The 22,952-nt window shown below is 46.0% G+C and overlaps 1 protein-coding gene across 20 annotated transcripts in view; it reads right to left on the reverse strand.

The window, feature by feature from the left end:
- Nucleotides 1-1,551: 1,551 nt before the first annotated feature.
- Nucleotides 1,552-22,952, reverse strand: part of LOC149347785 (uncharacterized) — a 62,990-nt gene continuing 41,589 nt past the window's right edge. For 9 of the 20 annotated variants that reach the window (XM_089587447.1, XM_089587448.1, XM_089587441.1 and 6 more), the window contains 4 exons: nucleotides 19,962-20,013; nucleotides 19,156-19,316; nucleotides 16,401-16,492; nucleotides 11,802-11,955 (listed from right to left, as the gene is read on the reverse strand). In XM_089587447.1, the coding sequence (XP_089443573.1) occupies nucleotides 16,401-16,492; nucleotides 19,156-19,316; nucleotides 19,962-20,013 (305 nt within the window). In that variant the 3' untranslated portion in view covers nucleotides 11,802-11,955. Of the gene's footprint in view, nucleotides 1,814-3,305; nucleotides 3,383-9,662; nucleotides 9,846-11,801; nucleotides 11,956-16,400; nucleotides 16,529-16,688; nucleotides 16,766-19,155; nucleotides 19,317-19,961; nucleotides 20,014-22,952 lie in introns of those variants that run through there. The other 11 variants (XR_016292635.1, XR_016292634.1, XR_016292646.1 and 8 more) reach the window with 4 other exon arrangements.

Below are 22,952 nucleotides of genomic sequence, written 5' to 3' on the forward strand. Positions count from 1 at the left end.
TGTGCATCCCTTTGGGGTGTACACCAATATATGAGAGACAGGCATTTTCTTTCCTTAAAAGCAACGACCGCTGACAGCGTACAGCATACGGCGACTTTTGTATTCCGCCTGAATCGAAGCGCGGCCACCGTGGCAGAGACTGAACCTGCGTCGTTCTGCTCAGCAGTCGAACTCGTAAACACAGCCACCGTGGTGGGTTCACCTCAGCCAGTGAGTCACACTGGCCAAGATGAGCACAGTTGATGTGTCAGGGTTGCCTAAAACACTGTTTGGTATGGGTAGTTTGTGGTGACTGTTAATTGGACAATTATGACAGCACTCATAGTGGCACTATGCAGTACACAAGGCTGTAGCAGTCATTACTAATGCATGCACAGCTATTCTATCATTTTCATAATGGCTTCCTTGATATGAAGCGGTTCTGGGATTGGTATTCTTTGTTCTGTTTGACAGATATTGTGTTTTTAAACGGAAAAAGTAGTGTGCGTTCTTGTCGTTTAATGCTCACACCACTGAAGAAATGCTCTCAAAAAATAAAACACCTGCTCTTTTTTTTTGTAAGGATGCGTATGTAGTCTGGTTACTAAGAAAAAAAAATTGCAACGGATAAGGTATTGCTTAACGGAAACAGCTCGGCGAAAAGCTGTTCCCGCAGCTGCAATGGCGTGAGTGGTCACGGCTGGGTCGGAAGCCGTGTGCTTGCGAGCAGTCTTGTGATTGCGAGTAGCCTAGGGCTGACGTCGCTGCTCTGTTTTATGATGAAGCCTGTTGGCGTCGCATTCTGCTTCATCTACAGCTTTGTTAAGCCGTTGGTGTCGCTTTCTCGCACGAGCACGCCGAATCTTGGCTGCCAACTGCGGTTGGTCCGACCATCCCGCATCTGCCATGGCAAAGGTGCTGCTTGCAGCTGTTGCGCGCAGTTATGGTGTGCCGTCACTCAAAAACCGACCATATCGAGCCTGTCATGACTCTGAGGTCCTGTAGTAGGTTGTCGCGCACTTACACCGATCAGCCCCGAATATAAACGAAAGAGACTGCAGAACAGTGCTCAGTAGTGCGGGGGCCGGCAGACCGACGTCTGGAAGACGAAGAGCAAAGGCCAAACGACAGCTACAAGAAAGAACCCATACCGCCTAGCAAAGCTAGGCGGTATGGAGTTTCGGCGATGTTCAAGAGCACATTCCAAATCGCTGCCTCGTTTACTGCACCGCAGGCTTGTTTGTGCCCTATCTAGCATCCATGGTGGCAAAAGCGCGTTCAATGGGAGGCCCGATGGCTTTCAGAAAGGTAGTTTGGTGCTAAGAATACTAGACAAAAATTATCTGGTGCTGGCACTGTGTGTGCTGCAGGCCCGGTATCGCAGTATCCTGCATATTGTTTATTCGAAGTGGCATTAGTGAAGACTGTCGTTGTGCAGGAAAATGCGCAATTTCAGGCTATCATCAGCCTTCAGCACATCTAGTTAGTGTTCTCAGTAAAAATAGGTTACCACAACTCCTTTTGGAGGATGGCTTCCCGGCCATCGTAATGTCAAAACCAAGATTCAGTATGACACGCCATTTAGCACACCCTTTATTATGCCATGCTTGATCGGCAGTATGTTCAGCACTACATTGGTGTAGACACCCCTGCGATTGCACGTTGCGAAAGGCGGCTTTTAAATGAGAATGTGAGGCACTCGTGCGCCATCATCAAGCGTGGGGGGTTCGTCGAGATGGGAGGACTGCTTGCGGAAGTGACTTGCTCGCACTCTTCCGCACACTGCACACCCGCTGTCGCTGTAGCACGCGTTTCTTGGCAGCTGGAGTTTTTCCTGGACACGGGGTCGTCGTCGAGGGTGAAATGAGGATTATTAGAATGCAAAACACTAAAAAGAACATAGCTGAAGCAAAAGATACGCATTCCTACAAATTGCCCGTAGAAGCACCTGTAGTCCACTATGTACATGGTTGGTCAGAAGTTTCCAGGCCATATGGTCTGCTTTTGAGCCACATGGCTGGGCATTTACGTCGTCCACGAAGATGAGTATATCTATACAGAGTAGTAGAACCATCATTCTCACCTTTCACAACCTTGCTAGATTCACAGCGGTGTTAAGGGCCTGACTGTTCAAAGCAGACCCTGTGGCCTGGGAACTTTTGACCACCTCTGTACATCTACAGGGCCTCCATATGAGCAATTTATAAGTTGGGTGTTGAGAAAACCTGCAACTCTTTGGACATCCTAACCAATTTCATTACCAAGATCACATAACGCGGTCATGTGTGTTTTGTACAGTTGAGAAAAATGAGAAGCTAAAAATTTTATGCACAAGAATTGATTTCTGGTTACCCCTTCGGTAAATCTGGTAAATTTCTAGATATTATAGGCAAAGATGAAAACTAGTTTAACAGAAAAGGTCTGCTTGCCACGCATATTAAGTAAGAATGAATAAAATGAATGCCGAAACTTTCTCATACTGCTCTCGACCTACATGTATACAGTGTATGACAACATAATTACACTGCATAAACGGTGCAAATAGAGTGCACGCTTACTAAGAGAGGCTGGTCGTTACTATTATACCGGTTAGTTCCGGAGTGTGGATTAAAAGTGAATTAAATTATAGCGAGTGAGGCCTAAGGTCGCTCTTAGGCATTGAAACACGAACCCTGAAGCATTTGTACACGCGTCAATGACTTGGTTCAATGGTATTTAACGTCACAAACAGAACCTATTACAGGAATGCAAATGAAGTGGCAAAGACATGCAAGACAGATGTTGCTCCTGAACGGCTTTGGTATATGCAGTGTTTAAGTCCCGAAGCGACACATGGGCGAGGAGCGCTGCAATGGAGAGCTCCGAATTGATTTCGATCATCTGAGGATCTCCAACGTGTGCTGACGCCGTACAGCAAGCGGGATCGCACACGCTATCTTGAGATCAGCAGCCGACACCACGGAGGTCGCTGAAAGTCTTAAACTGGCTGAAACCACTCACTTGTCCGGAACTTATTTGTGAACAAAAATTTTAGAAACGCCACTGGAAACATTAAGCATGCTGAACATTAATAAATTTCTTTCCAGCATCCTTTAAAAAATTAGTGCAGCGTTCCCATTAGATATTTGCGCGTATGGATAGACACCGTATGGAAGGAGCTTTACTCCCATACAGGCGTATTCCTGTTTAGAGTGCACGAACCAATGCTATGGTGTACAAGACTGAATATGGCACATATGTGAAAGCATGTCCAGCTGTAAGATAAGTGTCTGCTGACACAGTGTAGTGACCTACAATGGTGCAATGTAAATGTAGCTGCAAACTCACCTTTGCATTTCTGCGAAAGGCACCGTCGGGCACCATTAGTCGAACTGAGGGTACCACGTTCAGAGGATAGCGTCGACTGTGAAAAAACGTGTGAAAAGAAATTTGCAGACTACATCGTACACAAGCTCATATACTATACAGAGTGATTTTCTTTTAACGTTTAGAGATTCTTCTTTGAAACACTGAGCGATATTTTGGTGTCGTCTGCGCAGCTGGATTGTAGAGCAACAAGGCAGAAACAGAGGGTGACACAGAGCAATGATTAAATGATTAAGTATCAAATTAACTAATAACCTTTTATTGTTTGATTCAACTGTAAGATTATATCGCAAAGGTGAGCAGAGTTTTTTCATTTTCATTAGAGGCCAATGGGGTTCAAAATGTCGAATATCAAAATTATGCATTTCAAAGCTTGATGAGTTAGCCTTCCGCGTTGCATATAAAATGTCCGTGCGCATATTACCGTCGCCGATATCACGTTAACTGCATTTACGTCGCAAAATACGTCAACGGCGTGTCTATTTGTTGCATTATAAATTCAAGTTCCTGATTATGTAAATGTGTCTGTTGCATTATAAACTCAGGTCACACCATTACATAAAAGTGCAACTCGAGAAAGACAACTCAATGAGCTTTCAAATACGTACATATATATCTCGAACGTTATTGCCAATAAAGACTTATTGCCAATAATTATTGCCAATAAAGACTTATTGCCAATAATATTAGAAACTGGGCTCATTTTCGATGCAGACGTCCTTCAATTTCGCAATATAATCTTGACGCATGTAATGCCTGCCCTGCTGTAAAATGCACCTGCACAGACAAGAACTGATGTGCATCAGTTTAAAAGGAAATCTGTGAACGGTGAAAATAATTACCTGGTATGTTCTGAGTACGCATCATCAATCCCTCTTTCAAACAACTTTTTGTTTCAGGAAACGGTAGATCTCAGTATGTAATGACAGAGGCACTAATCACGTACCGTAATTGGCTGATTATAATGCTTTCTTCCATGATGCTTTTTTCAATGCTTTTTTTTATTGCGTGTGGATTACAATCGGATACTAAAAGTTAGGGAGCGGTTCAACTCTGCCTAACCGAGTTTCATGTAGCGAAAGCTACATAAGCAGGCTGTCTGCCAGGTGGTCAGAAGTGGCTTGCCGCAATGTTCGAAGATGTAGTGCACTACACGTACGCTCCTCAGCGCGCTCTCCTTCCTCCATAGTCTAAGTCAAGCGCACAGCTCTGGTTATAGATGCCCCATTCCTGATATCACAACTGTGAGCTCAATCATGTGACAACGTTATTACCACGTGGCTTTCCTACTACGTCTGTCCATCACTTCAAGGCAAAAATTCAATGTCAAAGTTCAAGGTCAAAGGTCAGGGTCAAAGTTGAAGGTCAAAGGTGGTCCACTGGGTGGATTACACATGGTTAAGTATACGAGGTCTGTTAGAAAAGTATCCGACCTTTGGCCGAAGAAAAAAAACTGACATAACTGGAGCGTTGGAAACCTAATAACCTTCAAAGTAGTCTCCTTGGGGCTACATATACATCTCCCATCGGTGCTGCCATTGTTGGAAGTATTCCGAAAAGGCCCTTTCCGGAATGGAATTTAGCTCCGCCGTCGTTGCAGCCACAATGTCCTTTCTTTTCTGAAATGGCGCTCCTTTCAATGACCTCTTTATTTTAGGAAACAGCCAGAAGTCGTAGGGGGACATACCAGGAGAGTAAGGAGCCTGTTAAACTACAGGAGTCTGGTTTTTCGCCAGAAAACTCTGAATCAAATGCGAGGAATGTGCAGGAGCAATGCCGCGAGGGATGCGCCAATTTCTTGTTGACCTCAATTCCGGTCTCTTGCGCCGCACAGCACCACGTAGGCGATGGAGGACATCCCTGTAGTACTATTTAGTCATTCTTTGACCCTGTGGGGTGCGTACTCGTGGTGTGCCACACAGAGGGAGTCAAAAAAGCAGTCACCATCACTTAGACATTGCTGCGCACTTGGCGGGCCTTCTTTGGTCTTGGTGACGTGGAATGTGTCCTCTCTGACGACTGGGATTTGGTTTCCGGGTCGTACCCGTACACCCAAGACTCCTCACTAGTGATTACGGCGTCGGTGAAGTCAGGGTAACTGTTTGTCGAATCCAGCATCTCCTGTGAGACTTCAACACGAAGCTGCTTTTTCTCCACCGTCAGCAGCTTTGGCACGAACTTCGCCGCATCTCTCTGCATGGCCAAATCTTCGGTGATAATGGAATGTGCAGAAAAATTGCTGATGTACACCTTTCCCGCAATTTCTCGGATAGTCACACAACAGTCCCGCATCACCACAGCGTTCACTTCGGCAATAGCCTGGTCATTTCGGCATGTTGATGGCCGACCGGAGCGTGGCTCTCTCTCCACGCATGTACGGCTGTCTTTAAACCAGTTGCACCACTGCTTAAACTGTGTGCTGCTCATAGCATCATCACCGAAAGCTGTCTGAACATTTCGAATGATTTCCACTTGGCTATCGCCAAGTTTCTGGCAAAATGTGAGGTAGTAGCGCTGCTCCTCTCGCTCCGCCATTTTCCTTGCAACAAAAAACCGACGAGAGCACTGCGCACTGCCTCACTCAAACGCTGCTTCCCAGCGACTGACGCCATCGGCAGGCGGGAAAAAATTCGTGCATGCGCACGAGGGTTCATGGTCGGCTGCTGTAAGCGCGCTTGTTTCACATCCATCAGGTGTTCGCAAAAAAAAAATAAAGTCGGATACTTTTCTAACAGACCTCGTATATGCACTGCAACACTAGCCTAGGCTTTTCTCAAGGTCGTTTCATGGACATTCGGAGGCTCACGACGAAAGCGCCCCCGCTATAGTAGTGTAGCGTTCGCTAGAAAACTGCAAGTACGCTTCGAAAAGCTCAGAGTCATTGCCATCGCAAGATGGCAGTTAAACCTCTTTGCGCTTGCATGGTTGGCATTAACTAATCATGCCCTGCTACGTATATAGACGTTTAGCGCAGCTTGTACAGCTACCGCGCACCGCGTTGCGTGCAGCCTCGGTGCGCATGCGCAGATCGCCTTGAAGGCGGCAGATGGTGCCACGGGCTGGCCAGCCAGGCGCACGCCTGCTGTGTTGCAACCAATCCGAGCGTGCGCACTGGCGGTGCGCGGTGAGCGGTTGAGGCTATGCTAAATGTAAAGAGTAAACTGCTTTTCCGTCTTCACAAGTATGAGTATCGGATGCACGTTAGAATAGGGTAATGTTAGTGTTTTGATACGAGAAAGAAAAGGCATCGCAGTATAAAAACGCGCTTTACTAAGGTGTTTCAAATAAGACAGGAGACACAGACCCTCCTCCCCCCTCTCTGCCCCAGATCCAACCGGTTTCCTCTGTCAAAGACTATTTCAGCATGACTTCACGTATGACGTGTCTGTGCAGCCTTCTTTGCCTTCACGGTCCAAATGTGTACATAAGAATAATACTAAGCCCTGCACCACAACGCTTTGTCCACAATCTGAATGGCGACACGAAAGATGACAAATCATTGGCAGGGAGCACCCATTCGTTCAAGCAATCGTAAAGCTTGCTTTGCGACGGAAAACGCCATGGCCGTTTGAGGTGGCGGGACAGAATATCGGGAACGGTGGCCGCTTTTGTTATAACGGCTAAATACAAAAAGTCCGCACGCTGCGAGTGCACACTAAAGAAGAAAAGTGCATTGAAATTCTTCCGGGGACTGCGGGATGCCAAAAGAAAGGATTTCGGGCTACGGACCCTTTCACGTACCTGTTGAGAGGAGCATTGGATGGATGAGCCTGACAGGAGACAGGAGCAGTCAGCTGCGGTTGAAGAGAGATGACTCTCAGTAACAATCACGGCATATATACAAGTTAATCCCTACTTTACTATTCCGGCGCTAAATTAAAACTAGTATCGGAGCTCACTCCTTTACTATTCCGGCGCTAATTTAAAACAATCATTATTGGAGATCACTTTTTTCACTTTTTACAGCAGTTCCCCTTTTTCGACGCCTTTAGTATATCTTTATTTATTTATTCACTCGTATTGACGCAGAATCAGGTGCATTTTGTTTAAAGGCAAATGACGTTTTACCGTTGTGCACTGCTCGTGTTTACAACTCCCGAATGTCATTCTGTCCTTTTAGTCTTCCCTTCTACAGATCGAAAGTTGAATTCGGTATGTGATTAGTCCAGTCGTTCCGACTATGCCTACTACTACATTCGGCCCGACTATGCCTACTACTACATCGGTAGTCAGCCACGCACCATGGCATGAGCTACAATGTTCTTCAGCAGCTCAGGCCTGCTCTGTATAGCTGTTATCTGAAAGCCTCTGTCGTATTCATCGCTAATATAACTGCAACCCTCGGTGCTTGCTGCAAGAAGGCACCAGTGGCTAAATGCAAAGGAGCCTGTAAAACAGCACTCAGTGGCGGCTGGTTTAGATGCGCCTCCAATGGTGCTGAGCTTTGTTCCTAGAGAGAGTTGCTTTTCTCCCTAATCCGCCTTTTTCGCAAGAAGTGGTGCCCTCTGGGGAGTGGCGAAAATTTGACCGCTACTGACTGAAGGCAGTAGCGGTCCTTTCAATGACCTCTTGATTTTAGGAAACAGCCATAAGTCGTAGGGGGACATATCAGGAGAGTAAGGAGCCTGTTGAACTTTAGGAGTCTGGTTTTTCGCCAGAAAAGTCTGAATCAAATGCGAGGAATGTGCAGGAGTAATGCCGCGAGGGATCGCCAATTTCTTGCTGACCTGAATTCCGGTTTCTTGCGCCGCACAGCACCCCGTAGGCGATGGAGGACATCCCAGTAGTACTGTTTAGTCATTCTTTGACCCTGTGGGGTGCGTAATCGTGGTGTGCCACACAGAGGGAGTCAAAAAAGCAGTCAGCATCACTTTGACATTGCTGCGCACTTGTCGGGCCTTCTTTGGTCTTGGTGACGTGGAATGCGTCCTCTGTGACGACTGGGATTTGGTTTCCGGGTCGTACCCGTACACCCAAGACTCGTCACTAGTGATTACGGCGTCGGTGAAGTCAGGGTAAGTGTTTGTGGAATCCAGCATCTCCTGTGAGACTTCAACACGAAGCTGCTTTTTCTCCACCGTCAGCAGCTTCGGCACGAATTTCGCCGCAACTCTCTCCATGGCCAAATCTTCGGTGATAATGGAATGTGCAGAAAAATTGCTGATGTCCACCTCCTCCGCAATTTTTCGGATAGTCACACAACAGTCCCGCATAACCACAGCGTTCACTTCGGCAATTACCTGGTCATTTCGTCATGTTGGTGGCCGACCGGAGCGTGGCTCTCTCTCCACGGATGTGCGGCCGTCTTTAAACCAGTTGCACCACTGCTTAATCTGTGTGCTGCTCATAGCATGATCACCGAAAGCCGTCTGAACATTTCGAATAATTTCCACTTGGCTATCGCCAAGTTTCTGGCAAAATTTGAGGTAGTAGCGCTGCTCCTCTCGCTCCGCCATTTTCCTTGCAACAAAAAACCAACGAGAGCACTGCGCACTCCCTCACTCAAACGCTGCTTCCCATCGACTGACGCTATCGGCACGCGGGAAAAATTTGTGCATGCGCACGAGGGTGCAAGGTCGGGTGCTGTAAGCGCACTTGTTTCATATCCATCAGGTGTTCGCAAAAAAAAAAATTCCGATACTTTTCTAACAGACCTCGTATATCAGAGCTCCTTTACAAAGCCCAGTGGGGCAGAATACGATGTTTATGGGTCATGCGGGTACTCGGGATATGAGGGACACCATATTGGCGGGCTTTTCGACTCCGGAGTTCGTTAATGCGCACTGAGTATGCGCAGTACATACACCGAAATGCGACCGCTGCGGCCGGAATCGAACCGGCGTCTTTCAGGTCAGCAGCCGAGCACCATACCAGAGTGAGCCTAAAAAATAAAACATTGTAGCCACCCTTCTGCACCCGCCTAACCAAATCGTTTAATGCAATTCTTTTAACACATTATGGTTTACATACCATCCAATCGGCACAACAAATACCCAATAGGGCCGTTTCGGTTTCTTTTCAAAGATTTTTATACCGCTTTCTGGACCCCATTCATCCCTACAGGTCACCTATGCAGGTTGCCCATGGAGGTATTCCTACAGGTTACCCATACAGGTATCGGGTGTAAATATATCCATACAGGTTATCCTACCAGGTGGCATAATTTCCGGATCCCTTCCCAGGTGAACATTTTCTGTTCGGAATCTGCTGGTTTGTGTTGGTTTTAGTTCACTACGGTGTCCCTCACAGCCTGAGTTACTTTAGGATGTAAAACCCCGTAAAACCATGTAACAATCCTCTCAGCGAATACTTCTCACCTCGCCACTGCACTGGAAATGTGGGGGGCCCAACCATCACCAGGCAGGCGTCCACACGCGATGCAAGTGTGCCACACGAAGCATGTCTGTGGAGAGGTGCTGGCCAGGTCGACATACGCTGCAGCCACTCAGGCAGTGGAAACAAGGCTCCAGTGCCATGGCATTGACCAGCTGCAAGCTTCCCTGCAGTGGCAGAACAACAGGAATGATACCCAGAGTTCGGCTGAAAGAAGCGACAAAAGCGTGCAGAAAACATATGTATAGACTGAAAATTAACATTTAGTTATGTTTTAGTGATGCTGACTGCTGGTGATGTCGTCATTTGATACTCTTTTGGCTATTTTGAAGGCCTGTGCAGGAGAGTGAACCAGGATAGTGAAAAAAAAAGCGTGTCAGAAAAAACACCGAAATAAATTTGTCAACTGTTGCTGTGGTGTAGTCTACAAGGTCCCACTGTCATGCGGCCGTTTTTACATCGGAGAGACCGGACGGTTCGTAAATGAACGACTACGCGAACACCCGGAAGATATTGCAAACCAATCACGCCGAAATAACATTGTCATTCTTTCCGCAGGTTGCAAAGACTAAGGTATTTCTGAACCACACCACTGTCATCGCAAAGTATAGAGATACCTTGCACATGATATAGGAGGTTTTTCACATTCACGAATTTGGTTGCTCATGTGTAAGCCAACCATCGGTGGCTGTAGTCCCACACGAGCTCGCCTTTCTTAATCTGGGATGCGTTGATAGCTTCCGTATGTATGTCACATCATGTTTGTCCCGCATTTGCTTCAGGTCTCAGCTTTGGCTTGACCTGCTGCTTTATATTGCCCTCCCCCTCTCTTTTTTCACAATAAACCATTTGGTTGTTAGTTCAGCGCATGTGCCTGTCTCTTATTCTTCAGCCCGTCCGTCAACGCTGTCTCGTCGTACCATTAAATTAAAATAGACAATTAATTAAAATTTAAACAAATGAATATCATGATCTTCACTTGTGTGTGAAGGGGCACCGCGTAAAGATCAGTTAAGGAGAAACTTAAGCGTCTTTAATTTGTATTGGGCTGTTTACACCGGTCCTGATGTCGGCTCAGCTGATTACTTACCGCGACACTACATATTGTGTGTGTACTTTCGAATGAACTTCACTGGTTAGTAAGAGCCTGTGTCAGTCGTCCCCGTTGACCTGTGTTCAAGATTTTCTTTTCTGCCGTGGTAAACAAAGCTACCCTTTCGCAGTACCTGGTTACCCTGCTTTACTCGAGCATTTGCGTCTTGAGCATGCACACCCGGAAAACCTTGACGAAAGCATTTTTAAACAGGAAAGAGGTAATAAACGTAATGTTTTCTTATTTTGAAAGATATCGCAGTAAAAAATATGTCTGCAGATCTCCCCTCAGGAGGCTTGCATTTTCGCGAATAATGTTTTTGATATGATCAAAAATGCGCCCCTTTGGCTTTTTTTGGCAGTCTTAAATACTCGATGAGAATCATGGGAAAACCACATCGGAAGAATGAACCATCATCATCAGTATTTTGACAACAGTACCTGACAATATACCAATATTCAATTTTTTTCTCTATGAAAGCTGGAGATATGGCAGAGGTGTTCCACCACTTTGTATATTACCACTGACTCAAAAGGAATCATCCTTTTTTCATACTTCTCGCCTTCTAAGATTTCGCTATTTTGAATAGACGTTACGCAGAAGCGAAAAGCTGGAAGTCAACGAGGGATCCAGTAGTGGAGTGATTTTTTTTTAGTGGAGCGGGATTTTTTTACCTCCCTTTAGCATGCTGCAAGAATATCTCGCTGTGTTCTCATTTTGTGCGCAGAGCTCTATACTTGTGCTTTATAAGCAACTTGGCTGCAGTGCATGTAAATCAATCAGTATTTTTATTTCAGTCACGAATAAGCAAGTGTAGGAAAACCAAAGAACACAATCACTGAATCTTCTCTTGTAATCCTCACTCCCTTTTCTAGATTACATTACGGATTTATGACTTCAATGTGTAGGTCACTACTAAAGAGTACCCCGAAAATCCCACTGCGCCGGCATTTTTGCATCTCGAAGTCCGGTTCCCGCTACAATGTTCGAACGCGCAACCTTGTGCTTATGAACTGAGCACCGCTATCATCGATATGCCACGCCAGTAGTCCCTTCGCTCGACAATGACAACTTACAGCGTAATGAAAGGAAGACTGCAGCGTTGGACTGGCTCCGCGATCCTTCCCTCGCGACGCGACGAATGGATTTCGTACGACCCGGTGTGCTTGGACGCCTGCCGGCACCTGCATACAGAATGTTATGTCACCCTACACCATTATGCAGTTCGAAATTAAGCCTTCAAAGAGTCAGCAGGAGGGATTTTGTCCACAGAGTTGTCAAATGCTATCACGAGACAATGCCCAGTTGTGTCGTGATTAATCAAGCTATCTTTATTTCTACATGATCTCAGAACAAGTGCTGATCAATTGTCGGCTCTTATGATTTGTAGTTAGGAGAAATTTTGAGATGTCATTTCATTTCATTTATTGGTTTTGTTTGGCCAGTACAGAGACTGCAAACAAGGGAGAGCAAGCTAAAGGCGCCTAGTAGCGCCTGACAGAGGCCTGCCCTCCCCATGTAAAAAAAACAAAACAAAGTGGCACTTGGCAATGGTACAAAGTTTCCATAAGTAACAGAAACTAGAAAAGCAGCGGATATATTAACAACGAAACAGAGATCAAGCATGCATAGAGCTAAGCACAACAAACTAAGATCAAAACATAACAAAGACAAAAACTGATTAGGTAGAAACACACCACAACTAGCTATAACAAAAATATTCATGAACAGTTTTCCTAAACCTGACCTCGGACATATTTTGTAGCGACAATTCTGTTAAATATGGATAGGTGTTTAATGTATGAGGAATTATGTGAGTTAGTTTTTGGAACCCATAGTTTGTACGGGATTTTGATGCATGGTATTGAGGGTGCCTAAGACTGTATGCTGTTTGGGCAATTAAATATGTGCTCTCGAAAGTCTGCCAGTTTCCTTTCATAAGGTTTCTGATATAAACAGCAAGCTTCTTGTGGTAAGCCGCCGTGATGGTTAGCAGTCTATGGTTGAGGAAGGAAGGGCCTGTGCTCTCACTGTAATGTAAATTATCAATCGCTCGTACAGCTCTTTTTTGTAAAGTAAGTACTTTCACAAGATTGGTTGAGGTAGTCTTTCCCCAGATCAACAAACAATATTGTACATGCGAAAAGACTAGAGAGAAATAAATTTGAAGTTTGAATTTTCGAGGCAGTATTGTGCGAAATTTATTTAGGATACCAACAGAGCGAGCCATTTTAGTGCAAACGTAGTTTACATGATCTGTCCAGAGTAAATGTTCTTCAAAAATGACTCCAAGGAACATTGTAGAGCTGACACGAGTTATAGGAGCTTGTTCGAAGTGAATTTGGAAGTTGTTCGGAACTTCCTTATTTTTGGCTCTAAACAGTATGTACTTTGTTTTCCTGACATTAAGTTCTAACCTATTTGATTTTAACCAAACAGACAATTGGGATAACCAACTATTGGAGGCTGCTTGCAAAATATTACTATCTTGCCCTGAAAAAAATACGTTAGTATCGTCTGCATAGATTATAATGTCTGCTGGACGAAGGTTGACGATATCATTAATATATAATAAGAACAACGTTGGTCCCAGAACGGAGCCCTGTGGCACACCAGACACAATCTGACCGATCCCAGATGAAATACCGTTAATGATAGTTGTTTGAGATCGGTTGTCAAGGTAGCTAGCAAATAAGGTTAAAGGAACGCCGCGTATTCCATAACACTGCATTTTTTCAAGCAATATCTTATGGTTAACCGAGTCAAACGCTTTCCTCATATCAAGGAATATGCCAACTGTTAGCAGTTTATTTTCAATGTTTTCAATTAGCTTTTCTTTGATTTCCAGTAAGGCGGCCTCAGTTGTTTTGTTTTTTTGAAATCCGTACTGTTGCTTGGAGATGACATGGTTTTTGTCGAGATATTGAGAAAGACGTGTGTTGATTGCAAGTTCTGCAATCTTAGAAAAAACTGAAAGAATGGAGATCGGCCGATAATTATTTAAATCATTAATGTCACCCCCTTTGTGAATGGCAGTGACACGAGCTATTTTCAACTGATGTGGAAATGTGCCTGTCGTGAACATTAGGTTAACTATATGTGCTAATGGTATCGCAATGACATCTGCTACTTTCTTGATCGGGACTGGAGCTATGCCATCGACACCTGGAGCACTATTACTGCGTAAGGAGTGAATAATGGTAATTATTTCTGAGTCAGTGCATGGTAACAAAAACATGGAATTACTTTGTTTACTGGTTATATAGACTGAGGCATCTTGATGTGGACCATCAGTTGATTTTGGCGGAAAAACAGATAAGAAATGCCCATTAAATTCATTTGCTAGTTCAGCGCCATCATAGTTCGCGCCATGAATGTGGAGTGAGACGGGTGCATTGGTTCTGTTTTTACCTAGAAGATCGTTAAGTGTATTCCATGTTCCCTTCGAGCCATCAGACATGGAGAACTTTCTCGCGTAATAATCACTTCTTGCTTTTTTAATGTCAGCGCCTAACTTATTGCGGAACGTTTTGAATTGACGGAGAATGTCAGTGTCTTTTGTTCTCACAAAACGAGAAAAAAGTCTGTTCTTTTCCTGTATGCGGTCATATAGTTGTTTTGAAATCCACGGCTTTCTTGATTTTCTATGAGTTCTGCGCGTTGCTTGCGGAAATGCAGTATTGTAGTGTTCTTGAATAGTAGATATAAAATTTGTGTACGATTGGCATGCATCCTCCTGTCTTAAAATATTACTCCAATCTGTGCTAGCACAAAGACGTCGAAACTCTGATAAGCTGTTTTCATCAATTCTTCTAAATGTGGAAGATTCCGGTTTACTCCTGTGTTGTTTTGGTTGACTCGGAACTATACAGAATATAGGCATATGGTCACTAATGCTTAATGTCAAAACGCCAGCCGGGACATCACTAGTGCAAATATTCGTAAAGCACACATCAATAAGCGTTTCAGAGTTGTCAGTAACTCTTGTTGGCGAGGAAATTAAGTTCACAAATCCATAGCTGTTGTACAAATCTAGCAAATTTCTCGTAACGGACGTTTGACCCAGAATATCAACATTTATATCACCAAGAAAAACCACTTCATAATTATTAAGAGAGACATATTCCAAAGTTTTTTCAACAAAGTTGCAAAACGCAGATACCGAACCTGAAGGCGGTCTGTATATACCTATAACAACAATTTTTCCGCAGCACAAAGACAAAGCTTCTACATCTTCATTCATTTCACAGCATTCAGGTAAACAGTGATAGCCGATTTCATTCCTCAAATAAATTGATAAGCCCCCTCCTCTTTTCTGTTGTCGCACCAAAGATACGCATTTATAATTATCAATGTTAGGAGCATCATTATCATTGCTAAACCAAGTTTCAGAAAATACTAATACATCCCACTTTAACCTCAAAGTTGACAGCAACACAACCATTTCATCTATTTTGTTTTGCAGGCTTCGTGCGTTTAAATGAAAAAACGGTCGCTTCGCGTCCGCATTCTTTGGTTGATTGGTTTATGGGTTTTAACGGCTTAAAGCAACACAGGCTATGAGGGACACCTTAGTGAAGGGCGCAAGAACTTTAGACCACCTGAGGTTCTTTAACGTGCCCTGACATCGTGCAGCACACGATCCTTTTAGAACTTAGTTCTAGTGTGAGAAGAAATGATGAAAGAGCATATCTGGCATCAGTGAGTTAGCATACCAACGCAGCACAAATAATCGGCACTTGTGCCGTATAAGGCAATAACAGGTGCTGGTACTCAGCAATATTAGGACAATTAAATTAATTACATTTCTACATTTCTGTCGTTTATGCTGATGTCCAGATACACAATATCTGAAGTGCGGCTGCTAACGCGAAATCCCCCGAAGGATGTTAAAAGGTGCTCCGAAATCTCACTGCTCCGCAGTTTTCCAATTCCGCTTTCAATGAAATGCTGCGATGGAAATAGCGAGCTCAGAGTGAAGAGACAAACTCCAGTAACACTGAGCAGCTGGTACAGCTTAGCACTTATTACTGATGGCACGCCCTTATGGCTCGGTGGTTCTCGCTTTCGGCTTGTGAGCCCAAGGCCGAGAGAGACAGAGACAGTTTCAAACTGCACAATATTTATAGTTTTACACACTTCACGATACTCCTGCCGGGGTGGTTCCCCAAGTGTCCACAACTGCACAAAACTTTATTCCCCAGCCAGGGATCTAGGGAATACGAACTGTATTTAACGGGCTGAGATGCTCTGTTACTGTGGCACTCCTGTAAAAATGTAAAATAATCAGCACTTGCGCCGTATAAGGTAATAACAGGTACCGGTACTCAGCCCAATTACGACGATTAAATTAACCACATTCCTATCATTCTATCATTCCTACTGTACAGTTTTGTTCGTAACCGAGACTGACACCATCATTCCGAGCCGGTGCCTGCGGGCCTGAACGAGTACAGGTAGCTCAAGGGCACCTCAACTAAGTGGCCTGCGTTCAGTGTCCTTCTGCGCGCCCCAGTGTGGAGTACCCGAACGGCACACATAATTTTCTCACTTGTTTACTTCGTGGTTTGAGGACACGTAGGGAGGTATCAGAGAGGCGGATTTATGTCAACCTTCCTGGGCTACTCACTCAGAGGCTACGGAGATGTGGCCAGGATGGTACTGGATTGACTTCCTTGCCGCCTCCGACGTGGTGCCACATACAATGGGGCGATAGCTCCGCTGCAAAGGCGAAGTGCAGATCGAGCTAATTAGCACCTGGGATTGATAACAAAAACGGATTAACTAACTTTATTCACTATTGCCAAAAAAAAAAGCAAGAACAATTACTGATGTCACCTCTATGGAAGTGCAGACAATATATTGCTTAGGTCTGCTTAGCCGCGAAGCGGTCAGTAAACCCGGTCTTAGGAATGCACCTGTGGTCTCGGCAAGCTGCACCATCTCAGGCACATCAGAAGGAGCTCGTACCGCTTGCAGAGGAGCGCCAGGGGCCTTCAAGTGCAAGCGAAGTGAGAGTTGCAGTGTGAAGCATAATCTTTACAAACCGTGCGCTTTTAGCAGCAAATGTACGCCAGCAACAATGCCAATCCGTCGGTAAAATCCCATATCAAGTGCACGAGGATATTGAAACTTACTGGGAGCATCAGTGCGAAAGTGATAAGCAATGCCATCTTCTTCAAACATCAACAACAACATCTGTCCTGCTGGTCACCCCCAAAGCACTGCAGTTAACAAGAATGCAACATGGGCTCACTGGCAACATTTCAAGACATGACAAAAGCTGAGGAGAGTCGGTCTTTCCCAAAATGCCACTTTGCGCATGCGCTCCTCCTCTCCTCCGGCTCCAATGGCTGAATAGAAAACCACCGGTTCCTACTGCGCATGTGCAGTTCTAGTTAGTGACAGGCTCATGCGATAGATGGCGGTAGCTGCCAAGCACGCACACATCTGCCATTTCGCGCGCGCAGCTGGCTTCTTGTAGAACCAGACCGCACATGCGTCTCTCACATGTGTCATTATCAACAACTAGCGGATAAATTTTCGCCACTTAGCCACTATTAGAAATTGAGACGAAAGATGTCACTTGTCCAGTTGAGAGATACATAGAATGGGGCGAGACGCAAGAACAGCTGTGAGCACAGCCAGTTATTAGAAACTGAAGCGAAAGATGCAACTTGTCCATTTGGGAGGTGAATAGAATGCAGCGAGATACAGCGTCCAAATAAAGGTACGTGGTACAGAACCTTATATAAACTCTTACTGATGATTGCTGCCCACTTCTGATTTGAAAAAAAATTTGCGAGACCAATATGCAATTTCCAGCCTGTAGTGGAACACAAACATACCAATTCTCTTGGAAGAAAAGGAAGCACATTGCAGCGTATGAGCGAACAGAGAGAGGCCCTTCTGAAAGCCGGAACGGATTCCGAATCTGGCCCCCACTTGAACGCAAGTGGGCTGAAAATATACCGAAAGCACACATACCCTCGAGGTATTCTCAAGTTAAAAATTTTTGGCGCTGCAGATTGGCATCACTCCACTCGCTCCTTTCGTGCTCGAAATGTCTGCTTTTCCAAACCACTTCACCTCATCATAATCATCAGCCTGACTACACCAACTTCAGGACAATAGCCTCTCCTATATCTCTCATTCACCCTGTCCTTTGCCAGCTGCGGCCGTGCCGTCCCCATAAAACTTAATGTCATCCGCCCACCTTAACTTTGAGGCGCCCCCTAGTCAAAACACAAATGAGTTCCCAGTTGGTAGTGAGGATCGGTGGTCACTACTTGTGACCACCGATCCGAATCACAAGGGTGATCGTCCCAAAGCGACTCAGCGATGAGAGACACCGTAGTGAAGGTGTACGGAAATTTAGACCACCTGTGGTTCTTTAACCTAGAGTACTGGGGCCTAAAGAATTTCGCGTTCATCGAATTTCGGCAGCCGCGGAATCACAAGGGTTAAATAAATAGAAAAATAAGAATGAGGTGGAGCGCATTTGGCAGGTTGTTTCAGATCACGAATGGCAGTTTACCAATATTCACTGCACCTATTGCGCACTTTCCTCATGAATCGCAAATATTGGGATACGTTACCTACTGCGACCAATCTACTGAATGTCAGTGCACCTGAAGCATGAATTCGCAGCCATCCAATTGGAAATATTCGAGCATTGCCACACGAACCGAGCACTCTAGGCATAAGGGCATGATATTTTCCCATACAGCAAAGGTTCAGTCCAGGAAGTTTGGTTTAGTTTATGGAGGTTTAACGTCCCAAAGTGACTCAGGCTATCTGGGACGCCGTAGTGAAGGGTTCCGGAACTTTTGACTAACTGGGGTTCCATAGCCTGCACTGACAGCGCACAGTACACGGGACTGGTCTGAACTTTGGGACAGTGCACTAACTGTAGACCACACGTCACGACGAGCCCGAAAGTGGGAAAAACCTGGTTAGGGCTCGGGTGGCTACTGGTTTCATTTGGCTTATTGGTCTATTGGGGATTAAGGCCCCAAAGTGACTGAGGCTATGAGCGGCAGCGTTGTGAATGAAGGGCTGCGGAAATTTCGACCTCCTGGGGTTCTTTACGTGCACTGACATCGCACAGTACACGGACCTCATGAATTTCGCCTCCATTGAACTTCGGTCGCTGCAGCCTGTTGCACTCTATGAACCTGTTGCACTCTATGAAAAAACAACAGCTGAAGCAAGACAAACGCTAGCGCTTCGAATTACCAATACACGACGCTGGGTTTTCTCATACCAGTAGCGGTAGTGGGGACTTTACTTTTTGCTAATTGATTCCCAATAGCGGTTTCAATAACGGTTGAAATAATACGATGGCCAAATACGTGTGCCACCCTGAAGGCAGCCTCCCTCACCCGTGGCAGCCCGGCCCGTCTCTCCTTCCCTGCCCCTGGTGTATGGGCTGGTGGATGGGGGGTCCAGGCGTCTGCGCCTTCTTAGACACCCACGTGATGAATGCACTTCGGAGGATCCCTCTCGCAGCAGGGCCCTCCTTCCTCTCCGTCTGTCTTCGCTCCTTCAGCACAAAGAACGCATATTATACCTAACAATTACGTACTATAGTATATTTGAACGGGAAAGAGACTATGAACGCAATTTCATATATTGTAAGAGTTCGCTATAGAAATCAATATATCGTCATATCTCCCTTCAGCAGGCTTGCATTTTTGCTGTTAGACACCTTTAGAGTACCGTGTACGTGTTACCGTTACCGGTGCCGGTGTACAGGGAGGCTGTGCGCAGTCAGTGTGCACGCGCAAATAGCCTTGATGATGCAAGATGGCGCCAGGTACTCGACAGCTGCGCGCGCTCCTGCAGCATCAGGTCTAATGAGTGCGGGCTAACCGCCGGGCGGCGGGCTCTCGGTACTCCGGCAACGGTACCGGTAAAACTGTATGATAAAGTGTTTATTAACGTTTTTGCTTTCGACAAATCCGTTCGCCGTTGGTTTTCTACGCTGCCTTAAATGCTAAGTTTGAGTGATGGAAAAGAAAATACGGGAAGAATTAACCGATATCTTCAATGTTTCAGTAACAGCACCCTACAATTTTCCAATATTCAAAATCTTTGTCACAGAGTGCTGGACATGCGTCCTGAATGACATGCCAGAAGATGCTACACTGGAGGCGAGGAGTTCTGATTGCTGAATTTATTCACTTACCTCCGTAGGGCGTGGGTTGCTTGATGAGCCTGACGGAAGACAGGGCTGTTGCCTGCATTCAGACGTACCAGATGACGGTTAGTTCCTGAAAAATGTTGTTATTAATGGCTAGCCTATGTTGCTAGCAGCTGCATCTGCCATCGAAACCTGAAGGATTTGAGTGGAGGCAAGCGGAAAAGCAATTGGATTGGATTGGAGTAAACTTTATTTGTGCCTGCAGTTGGACGCTCGCGCGCCCCGACGAGGGCCTACGTCGTCTACGAGGCTGCCGTTACTCGGCGCGGGTCTCCGCTCGCCGTTGCCGGCTCGCTGGATCCCTGCCTTTCGAGCGCCCCGAGGACCTGCTGGACGGCCCATAGCTGTTGGTCATGGTCGTTGCTCTTCGCGGCTGCCTCCAGCCGCGGCGGGATTTTTCCTGATCTTGCTTCCTTTGGATTTTTGATGCAGTCCCACAGGATGTGCGTGTGATCTGCCGGCTCCCTCCGGCAGACTCTACACGTATCGGTCGGGTAGGTCTCGGGGTGCATGCGATGCATCAGTCTCGGGCTCGGTAGCGATCCGGTCTGGAGCTGTCTCAGTAGTACCGCCTCCGCTCGACTCAGCCTCGGGTGCGGGGGTGGGAGAGTCCTGCGAGCCAGGCGGTAGGCCTTCGTGATTTCGCTGTAGTCGGTCATGCGGTCCTTGGCTCCGAACCACGTCGGACGGTCTGTTGCCGGGGCGCGGTTGGTTAGCGCTCGCGCCGCTGCATGTGCCGTCTCATTGTGGTTCGCACTGCGTTCCGACGCGTCGCCCGCGTGCGCCGGAAACCACTTGATTCTTACTCTTCTGTCTTGCAGTTTAGTCGCTCGTAGTACGCGCTCGGCCTCCCTGCAGACTTGGCCTTTGGCGAAGTTTCGCACCGCCTGTCTCGAGTCACTCAGCACCGTGTAGCAGTCTGCGTCGGCAATGGCCAGGGCGATGGCCACCTCCTCCGCTTGTTCCGCTCCGGCGCCTCTCACGCTCGCTGCCGTCTTCGTGGCGCCGGTCGACGCCTCTATGACGACCGCTGCGAAGGCGTTCCGTTGGTATTCGGCCGCGTCCACGTACCGCGCGTGCTCGTCGTTGGCGTGCAGGTCGAGAACTACTCGATAACAAAGCAAAAAAGCTAAATAAAAGACCAGGATGAAAAAACACAAATTAAAATCTTTTACATCAAGTAAACATGGCCCGAAGACATCTTTCGGTAAAATTCAGAGTTCGTGTATGTAAGTTTAAACTTATTCAGTGCATATATATATATATATATTATAGCGTAAAGATCGCGGTGCTGGGACTCTCGAGCTAAGAATCTTTGAAAGGAAGCATAGTGGCTGAGCGATGTGGTGCAAAAATGGTGCTCTAAGAAACTCGCGTAGAGAGAGGTGGAAGCTTTTGCTCTAGGAAATACTGAGAAACAACTTAGAACATTCATCCTCCTAGGACAGGCACATGAAAAAAGATAGGCAGCAGTTCAACTGCACCGAGCCGAGTTTCCAAGTAGTGTACCGAACTGATGGTGTATAAGGCCAAAATCAGCGTTTCGAAATCCTTCCTGTCAATGCAGCAGTGATTAGAGTTATACAACTTCAAAAAAGGACGATCTGCTGTGTGTTGGATTGTGGCGCACACGAAGCTAAGGCATCGTTTAACAGCGGCCGGCTAAGTGAGATTCTCTCTCGCTTGCCTGCTATTAGTTCTGTTTATGGGAGTTCCCAAAGCGATTATTCAGGCTAGGAGGGACGCAGTAATGAAGCGGTGTGGAAGATTTGAACCACTGAGGTTCTTTACCATGCACTGACATCACAGCACACGGACCTCGAGCTAGAGACCCGTGTACTTGCCTGCTATTAATTATGGTTATTGCCAAAAGGCCACGACGAATCCAGTCATCGAGTGCGACGAAGACCTCCCCCTTCGCGAGAATTTAAGCATATCGCATCCTAAGAAGCACGGCTGCTAATGCAAGGGTCGAACGCACAATCATCGGCTTAGCGTCTGGATGCGGTAGCAGTTGATTTTTCGATTTAGAACTTTTCTATCTAGAGCGAAGGCTGCTTGCACATGCGACGCAGTTATTGTAGACGACACTTTGGCCTTGGCAAAGAGATCATAAATATGAGCCTCCAAAATGACATTGTCGGAAATCTAGCGCTTGAAGAGGCAGTAGATGTGCTCTATACACGAAGTTATGAACGTTACCACGAAGAAAGGGTACGCAAAATTTTTGTTGCTCCTCAGCGCACGGAGCATGGCTCATGCCAGTATAACTGATGTCCAAAGTAACTTTCGCCGAGCACAAAAAATATACCAAGACGCAATAGGTGGAAGCAGCCTCGAACATGTTGATTAAGTTACATTTTAACCTGTGATGTTTAATGTCAGAAAGGGACGCATGGGCTTCCCTGAGGGACGCCATGCCGGAGGCCTCAGGATTTAGACCACTTGGGCACTTTAACCTGCGCTCACATAGCACAAGACAAGGACACTTTTTCAGTTTCGCTTCTATCGAAACACGGCCGCGGCGGGGATTGAAGCTGGTTTATGTTTATCGTTTATGATGGTTTGACGTCCCAACGTGACTCAGGCTATGAGGACGCCGTAGTGAAAGAATGCGGAAATTTCGAGCACCTGAGGTTCATGGTACTCCGGTTGAACACCAAATTTTTTTGCTTCTTTCCTTCTTTCAAATGATGTGTTAGGGCTTAAAGTAAATGAATACTAACATGGTTTTTGCCTGCACCACTAAATAACTTAAATTGAATTTGTTCTCTCTCATGCTGTTTGGGTTCCATCAAGCGAAGAATGACTGTGACGTGTAGTTGACCTTTAGACCACGTGAAGGACGGAGAAGCTGCAATATAAACGCTTCAACTCTGTACAGTACTTAAACCAACCTGCTTCAAGAGCTAAAATAACAACAAACGACATATCTGTTATATTGCAGTTTTTTCGTGCCTCAAGTGACCTTATACA

The sequence above is a fragment of the Amblyomma mixtum genome, chromosome 4 (genome assembly GCF_055824585.1).
Source record: "Amblyomma mixtum isolate Tamu chromosome 4, ASM5582458v1, whole genome shotgun sequence".
Taxonomy (NCBI): Eukaryota; Metazoa; Arthropoda; class Arachnida; order Ixodida; family Ixodidae; genus Amblyomma; species Amblyomma mixtum.